At 42.2% G+C, this 8949-nt stretch overlaps 1 protein-coding gene across 1 annotated transcript; it reads right to left on the bottom strand.

The window, feature by feature from the left end:
* Positions 1-237: 237 nt before the first annotated feature.
* Positions 238-8202, bottom strand: vwa1 (von Willebrand factor A domain containing 1). Its single transcript, XM_006785331.3, has 6 exons — positions 7815-8202; positions 4092-4649; positions 2840-3163; positions 2200-2475; positions 1730-2005; positions 238-1170 (listed from the first exon to the last, which is right to left on the bottom strand). Exons 1-6 carry the CDS (start codon positions 7897-7899, stop codon positions 1142-1144), a joined length of 1548 nt encoding a protein of 515 aa, XP_006785394.2. The 5' UTR covers positions 7900-8202; the 3' UTR covers positions 238-1141.
* Between the last annotated feature and the right edge of the window lie 747 nt (positions 8203-8949).

Genomic DNA, 8949 nt, shown 5'->3' on the forward strand with positions numbered 1-8949 from the left:
TCCAGCTCAAAAAGCATCAGCAGTAGTTTTTTTCCTGAGGTCCACCTCACAGACTAAAGCCACCAGAGGAGACTACCAGCAGACCAGCTGCAGTTTTATTTTTAATTTAACATTTTCAATGTTTGTACTTTTTTATTGCAGTTAAAAAAAAATTAATGCGATACCCACCAGACTTGGCTGTTTTTCCAGTCAGTAGTATTGTTATATGCTAAAATTTAAAATAAACAACCAAATATGTAAACAAAATTACAAAATGACTTTATTGTAAGCTGGTATTAAATTCCAAAGGCAGTCAGCATAAAATACATGTTTTCAGTATACAGTAAAAGAGAAGCCTGTAATCCTTTCAGTAGGGGGCAGCAGAGACTAGCTATAAAAGAAAGTCTTAAAATGTAAAGAGCATGTCTGTGAAGAAGTTATAGATTCTTATATTTGCATGATTTTCAGATTAATAAATATTACTGGATGTACAAGACATCGGTAGAAGGCTACTCTCAGTTACACAGATCTGCACATCATATACAGCATCCCTCTACTTTCAGCACGTGGTTGGTGTTTTTATAATATCTTGAAAGGTCAAAGCAATCGTAACTGAATCTGCCCAAAGCTTTAATCGTTTGAATACTGTCAACTGAAGCAGAATTCATTGCATTCATCAAAAATGTAAATCAGATGTTTTCTGTGCTTTACGTGGATTTGGGGGAGGGAGCAGATTTGAACACATGGCCCGCATATGGTGGAAACCCATTTTTCAAGACAAGCCACATAAACCCTCAACATTCCCATCACACCCTTCTCCGTAGCTGTGAAACACACCTACAAATTATGTTTCTTTAATGCACGTCCTTAATGTGAAGCATCATTTAGTACAGGGGCAAACCAGATGAGAAGATAAAAACAGGAAAGTAGTTATTCCTTTGTGTCGCAGATTGCAGCAGTCAGCATGTGGCTGTTTTTCCCCCCCGACTACTCTTAAGTGTCCATGGCTTCCACATGAGTGTTCGGTAAGCCAACCCACACGTCACTCCTGGAGGATTTCCGCAGAGGGGAAAGGCAGGGAAAAGAATTATGGATGAAAGTCAGCATTCTTCTCGCCTTCGTCCCTCCATGTTTGGTAAGGTACAGTTGCAGTCTCAGGGTGCTATGATTGGTAGCCATACACTAATGCATCTAAAGGAAAAGAAGGAAAGAAGCAGCTGAGATATTAGTATTTATACATTTTAAGCTCTCAAACTTACATACAAAGTGCACACATGGGGCATTTATTAAGGAATTAAAATAACTTGTTGTTATGAGAAAAATATCACTGCGATTTCTGCTTCCACTCCCAATACAGAGCAACTTTCATTTGCAGAGCTTGCTGCAGTGCAAAATTACATTTAAATAAGTAATTTTAAAGACTATTAATATTTAGTAGCTGTTGCTGGTGAGGCCTGTGGGTTACCCACCTAAACCAGGAAAAGGATCCCAGAGAAAGATTTTTTTTTTTTCAATGGTCTGATCTCAATAAACAAGACTTATGTGAACTCCGCTCTACTGGGGTATTAATTGAAATCTACTATATGCATGGTTTGATACTGTACCAAAATAGTGCATGAGTTTTTGCGTTGTATAATTGTTTTTGGGCTTCAGTGTTTTGTAGAAATACTTCAAACTAATCCATAATATATTAACCAACTAACTTAATTCAATTCCTTGGTGCTTTTTAATCTACCAGGCCCACACTCACCTGAGTGAAACTGTGCCGTGCAACACAGTCCATCTCCCCGTGCCGTCCGGTAAATGGGTGACACGCACACTCTAGCCGAAGGGGGCAGGTGCGTGAGCCGTGTTGAGAGGGAGTTGGGTGGCAAGTAGAGGGAGGAGCGCTGACCGGGGGCAGAGCTTTGCTGTCCCTCCCAGGTGAGCCAGTAGCCCCTCAAGCCAGATGTGCCACTGTTCCATTCAACCTCTACTGAGTCACTACCCACTGTAGTCAACTGGAGGTCTGCCAGCGCTGGAGTCGCTAGAGACAGAGACCATTCAAAAGTTAGGTTATATTTCAAAAGGAAATAGAACTATAAAGCAGTGAAGCAAAAAAACAAAACAGCAGGAGAACTGACCATTCCAGAACTGAACGGAACTGCAATTATCTGGAATTTAGGATGCAGAATGCATAAGACAATGAAGGAGTGGGATTATGACCTAGTTTGACCTCACCTTCTTGAGTGCACACTTTGACAGACATGGCTTTCTCCTTTCCTGAGGCGTGCCTGGCGGTAACAGTGACCAAGTAAGTGGTATCTGGTTGGAGGTTTCTGAGCAGAGTAGAGTTCTGACTTCGACTCAGTTGGACATAGTGCACTTTACCCGTGGGCAGGGCTGAATACTCAACAGAGTAACTCTCAACCATCCCTGGTTGGAGAGGACCCCAGCTGACCCGAACACTGCTTTGTCCAGGCTCCGAAACTGTTACCACAGCTGGGCTCAGCACCTCTGGTGTGTAAGAGAGACGAGAACAATTGCTGAGGCAGTAGAAAAAATATGAGGAGAATATGATGATTTTCACTTTGAATTTTTTCTTCTTCATCGAACCACAAAATAAAATCTTTTACACAAGCTTTTTAATTGCAGTGGATTTAGCTTTTATTTTCTTATCGTGGGCCTATAACAAAGACATTTCATTCAGAATGTCAACAAAATTGAAAGTGTTGCATGCAGAACAGATAAAAAGAGCAACTTCCTAAATTTGAGAGACTGCAAAAGCAAATTAGAACTTTGACTTTTTATATTTATAGCAAACCACTGAAAAGGTTTTGTGCAACTTGCAAAGCAAGCGTATATATAGAGAGAACTCAACCTGATCTAGTTCTGAAGGTGACATGGAGCTCGTTAAAGGCTTGTTCGTTGGACTCTGGTCTCAGTATGGCGATATAGTTGGTGTCAGGCTTCAGGCCAGTTAACCTGGCAGTGCTGGAGTCCGCAGTCTGGGTAAGTCTCTGGTACGGAGGTCCTCCAGTGAATACATCAGGCCTACTGGTCTCAACCCCACCGACTCCTCTCCGAAGTTCTTTGAAGAGGATCTCATAGTGGCCCGTCAACCCGGACAGAACGGGTCGCCACTGCAGCGTGGCGGAGCTGGTGGAGACGTCTCGAACGTGAATTCGTTCAGCTCGGATGATCTCTGTTGGAGACGGAAGGATCTCGTGTTAGCGCGTGCACACGTTGTTGGGGTTGAGTTATCATTTTTAATTTTCAAAAAGGAGGAGAAATGATGGTGACAGGACAGAAGGAGCACTAAAAATGCCTTGGCTTCAGTCAGCTACTCACATAGACTCCCAGACTTTGAAACCTAAATGCATTCACAGCGACAGCACTGAGACAACCTGAAATAGCCAACCCAGTGAGGCCCTGCAACAAAATAACAAATTCCCCAGATGCACTGATATCTGTGATTAAATCCTTATGCACCCAGCAAGGACTGATGCATTCCACCTTGTTCTACACAAGCCCTATTTTCTATTATGCATCATATCTTACAGCTGTTGTATAAATGCTGTAGTGACCCTTGTGAGTGTTATGACAGTTACCTAATCCATCCAGAGAAATGGCTCATCTTCCAGGTCTCTATATATAAATATATATGTGTGTGTGTCATGTTGGGCATAGTGTTGGATGGAGCAGAAAGAGATGGTGAATCATTAATCCATTAATAGATTGGCCTATCTCATTACAGGGACTTATACACATGCACGCAGAGTGTCCCGGCTAGTTGGTCTCCTTGTCTTCAAGAGCATGTGTGGAATTAGGGAGAAGCGCAGAGAGACATGTAATGCATCACTGAGGCAGGATATAAGTGTTATTGTAGCTGTTTGAATGGAAGAGGGGTTTCCCAAAGCTACTCAAGCGCATGAGCAATCCAGCTTTAATTGGTCAGGATCGATCATAAATAATATTTTTCCCAGTCTCTGTAGTACAGGCATGTGCAGATACACATTTTTTATTGAGCAGAATGTGTGTTGTGTTCAGTCCAACGACTAATTCTAATTATCTGTTCATTCTTTAAATCTTTTATTTGCAACACATAAAGACACTACCCATGCTGTACTCACCAATAATGGCATCCCGGAATTCCTTTGTGATGATGCTCATATCGTCAATGTCCACAAAGTGCAGGTGGTCCTCCACAGGTGGGCTCACCACCTGCCTCAACACCTGGTAGTTGCCATGGCCAGTGGACACGACCAGCACGGCCACACCGTCATCCCGAAGCTGGGCCATCGGTCCAGTCACATCCCCTGGTTTTACTCCATCAGTCAGCCACACTAGCACCCTCGGGAGCCTTTCCCGGGCGCCACCAGCCTTTCCAGGCTGCAGGACCCACTCCTTCACCATTTTCAGCGCCTCAACTGTGTTGGTGTCCCCCCTGAGAGGCTTGATGGTTTTTAAAGCGGCCTGAAGGCCGCTTTGGGTGCTGTATTTATCAAAGCCGAACTCGAGACGTGGTTTGGTGCCCACCTGCAGAAGTCCTACCCTTACCTGGTCCTCTCCCAGCGAAAAGGGGGAGATGAGCTCAGACAGGAAGGCTAGCATTCGGGAGTGCTCGTAGGATGACACACTCCCCGAGGAATCCACCAAGAAGAGGATGTCCCCCTCACAGCAGTTCAGCACTGTGGAGTAGCAACAAACATCAATACAGTCATTAATATGCATATCAGGCGGGCAGAATCAGTTGCTGACTTGCGCCAACAACTCTCTCTATGATTCTGTTTTTCCACAGGTCTCTTTTCGTGCTTCCCCCTACACACATTTCCATCCTGTTTTTATGAGAGAAAAAACAGTGTCACAGTTAACAAATCTTATAGAGAAAATTGTTTGTTTTACATGAAAGCAGAAGAAAGTTAAAAGCAAAAAAAACCCAAAATAGGCTGTGGTTTTGGAGATAAGAAGACTGTAAAACAAACAGAGGAAGTACAAAACTGATGCGGGCATCATGATACTGTAACTTCAAAAGTTGTATAACGGATTAAAGGCATCCAAGCACAAAGCTATGGGTGGATTTTTTTTTTCCACTCCCTAATTTTGCATATCTTATAACAGAAGCAACAATGCCCAAAGTAGAGGAACAGGCATGACAGTAGCTGTGCTGGGTACTGGTGGGAGAGAGGGAGGGAGTGGAGAAAGAAGGCGGGACGAGGGAAATAAAAGGCGTTAAAAGGAGAGGAATGAAGCTGGGGGGTACTGCCAGTTTCATGTGAGGGATGAAGAGGAATGCTGGATGACCATATACAGAGCAGGAAACAGCAGCACAACAAGCAGAACTTAGCTTCAGATCTACAGATTGTGCACAGATCCAAAAGAAATCCTGCCTACTGTTAAAATCGTCACTCGAGAAATCAGAAACTTTTAAGATGAAGACTTTGGACTACACATATATGACTCTGCAGATAATACAGTTATATAGGCGTGTAATTCAGTGTCTCATTTTTTAAATATGTCAAGGTCCAACGCATGACATGAGGTGTGGACTAGGCTTCAAGGTGTTGAAAGCTGAGCAGCGAAGCATGTATACACACAAATCAAGCGTGTGTGCACACATGCCAGCCTGCATGCTTGCTGCCTTTTTTCCCCTCTATCAACCTAAAGAATTCCTTACATCACTCGTATAGGAGCCCCTTACCTCTACGTTTGTGCAGGTATGCCTTTATCTTCAGACCTACTGCTGGAGAGAGCCATTTTATCGTTCTTTATTGCCGTGGTTGAATGCTGTCTCGGGTTATCGCATGCACTACAGATCTTAGCTAATGACGTGATGGAAAAAAATGAAGCGTGAGTAAAACAGCAAGCAGATCAGGCTGAGCACCTTACAAAAACATATGAGTATGTTATGAGGGGGGGTTTGGCTAAAAACACAGTGAAGATTTAAATAGGTTGTATGTTGGGATGAGAACGATATGAAAAAGATAAAGCTTGAGCAAGAGTAGAAAAGCACTATAGAAGTTTAAATGAATAAAATTGAGTGGTATTCCTGTCTAATTTTGCACATTTTCTTTAAAGGACCTTGTTTTTGTACCATTACAATTGCAGTGTAGTGGTGTCTCTGGTTTGACTGCAGCTCGTAATGCAAAAATCCCCCCTTGGGGTTTTGTCATGAGAAGCATGAAACTGTGCAAAATAGAAACATGCAGAGCTACCCACACCGGTGACGCTTTGTAACATGGGAACAACCAGAAGCAGCCAAAAAATATAAGGCACAGAATTGCTACCAGTGGTTGATGACTGGTCTCTGGAAGGTACAAGGCACTGCCTCAGTATAATACAATACAATAAGCTACTTCATTTTCAGACAGTCTAAGGTCTAAAGCAGGGGTGCCAAACATAGAGCCCAGGGGGCCCGAATCGGGCAGTAAACTGGACAGCTTTGGAAAATGTGAAGGAGAGCGTTAATTCAGGATTTGTAAAAAAATGTAAGTTTTACAGCTTTTTCCTTCTGATAAAGATCTCTATACCACACTAAAGTATTCTACCTATTACATACGTTTCTGTTTTGTTTTTGTTTTGTTTTTTTATTATCGGCACGCAGTCAGAAAACAGATTTTCTGTTTACAGGACAGTTTGGATAATGAACTACTAGAACTTTGTTACACATTTATTTGTTAGTGCTGCAAGAATTCTCTCATGTGCTACACTACAGCAACATTTCTCTTGAAATTGTGTTTCTTTTTCTATTAAGACATGGGGTGGGGCTGAAACATAGACTTAAATGTCTTTACACAGGTCTGGCCCACTCACATCAAAGTAAACATAAAATAAGTTTGACATCCTGGGTTTAGAGCATAGTATAACATTACTTTTTGAGCCTTTATTAGACATATGGTTAATTATTAGTGATTTATAACTGTTGTTAAAGGTTACAGACATAAGACCTTTATTTAACTAGAGTAAAAACAGCAAGTACATTTATATAAAGCCCAATTACCGTAGACCAAGTTATCTCATCGTATCCCTATAAATGGAACAGCAAAGCATCAGCATATCCCTAACTACAGGCACTCATAAATATCCACTCTCACTAAGAAACCTGCCGGTGCCATCACCACCTGGGGAAATCTCTGTCACTTTGCGGTCATGAGCTTTGCCAGAATGGCACAAAGGCACTGCTATGATAAGAGCTGATAGGATTAGTTTAGATTTGGGGTCTGCAAATCAGCAGTTACTGATCAGAATCAAAAACAGCTTATAAAGAGGAGCATCTTATTGTGCGTGTTTAGAAAAAAAAACATAAGATGCATCAAATCTGTCATTCTTTGCACTCTTGTGTTCTACTAACATTAACCAAATTATCATTTAAAAACAAGAAACCTTTTCCCGCAGACCTGGAGGCTATTTGGTCTTCCCCTTATTAGAAGTCTGTTGTAAAGCCCTGAAATGTCATCAACTGACAATAACCTGAGAATTCCCGGGAGCACCTGAAGCCATCCTCAGCATGCCTGGGTGGTCGCTCAGAGTGCCCCCACCCATGCCCCTAGCCCTACTATATGAAGTCGCTGCTCTTGGCTGTTTTCATCAACAGATAATTCAATACCTGGAGTCATGCCACTTTACTGAGAACACTGGTGTAATGTCAACCCCACCCTAATCCGCCCCGAGCCCAGCTGTATTCCTTTTATTATGTGGCACCAACGCTTTAAGTCGCTTTATTTACAAAAATTACAGATCATTGTGGCTCACATTGTTTTATTTGTAATCTTCTTCTTTTAAAAAAAATGTTATTCTGCTAGTCGCTATCGCCCCCCTGTTATGCAATGCAAATAATTATAATTAGACTGGTTTACCTCCTTCAGGTGGGCTGTTCTGTGCGGTCGAGGGCCGCAGGAGCAAACACATCAGCATCCACGCAAACAACATGTGGCCCTCCATCAGAACTCTCACGAGTTAGCTCCACGGAAGCAAATATATATGTGGGACAAATGTTAGGACTTCTTCAGTCAACCATACATCCAGTCTGAGGAGCGCACTCCGGGTCAGTAAATCACAGGCAGAGGCATAATTCAGCCTGTATGAGTCACGTTCAGCCCGGCTTTTTTTATTTAGCGTCTTATCTTTCTTCTTCTCTGACCATGACCACGCTGTCTGTAACCGGAGTCACTGGGTGTTAAACTTCAACTGGAGCGAAAACTTCCAGACTGCGTGCGTAAGATTTGGGCGCTCCTGATTAACCCAAACGCGCTTCGCCCGCGCTCGGGACACAAAGCGAAACCAAAAATTCCGGGAACACTTTCAAAATAAGATGTCTTACTGCGAAGCAAAGCGGAATGGATTTTTGCCTGAGAGGAACAAAATCTTTTTTTTAAGGGGGGGGGGGTCTTTAACGATTATGTTATTTTGATGTTAAGCACCCTAATTACCGCCGTAACAAAAATAATACTATTGAGGGAAACAAACCTGGGCCCTTTTATTTTTATAACTGTCAAAATAATTTTATTTTACATTTTACAAATGTAAAAATAAATCATGTTCAGCGCTTCATTTTTTAAAAAATTTAAAACAGACATTAAACAAAACCTAAAAACAGTTCATTCAGAAGGTTTCAGACTATCACTATTCCTCAAGAGTCTGAACTCTCTTAGGCAACCTTGTAATTTCTTTAAGTAGTCTTCAGGAATATTTCTCCAGAAGTCTTGAAGGACATTCAAAGCTCCTCTTTGGATGTTGGCTGCCTTTTGTTAAACTCTCTGTCGAGGTGATCCCAATAATGTTGAGCTCCAGGCTCTGTGGAGACCAGTCCACTGTGTGTTTCTATCCAGGTATGCCTTTACTGGTTTGGCAGAGTGTTTTCTATCGTTGTCATGGTGTCATAAAGCTGCTACTAATCAGATTCTTTCTGCCTTGTATTGCATAGTGGATCCAAATCTGATGGTACCTTTCTGCATTCATAATTGCATCAGTTTTGACAAGATCTCCAACACC

This window comes from Neolamprologus brichardi, chromosome 20 (genome assembly GCF_056152115.1).
Source record: "Neolamprologus brichardi isolate AB-2024 chromosome 20, ASM5615211v1, whole genome shotgun sequence".
Lineage (NCBI taxonomy): Eukaryota > Metazoa > Chordata > Actinopteri > Cichliformes > Cichlidae > Neolamprologus > Neolamprologus brichardi.

Coding starts and splice junctions, on each gene's coding strand:
- vwa1 (XM_006785331.3), bottom strand. CDS start 7,899: ATGGAGGGCCACATGTTGTTTGCGTGGATGCTGATGTGTTTGCTCCTG. Junction 2,006..2,199: donor CAAAGTGTGCACTCAAGAAG/GTGAGGTCAAAC, acceptor CTCTGTCTCTAG/CGACTCCAGCGCTGGCAGAC. Junction 1,171..1,729: donor CACGGCACAGTTTCACTCAG/GTGAGTGTGGGC, acceptor CTTTTCCTTTAG/ATGCATTAGTGTATGGCTAC.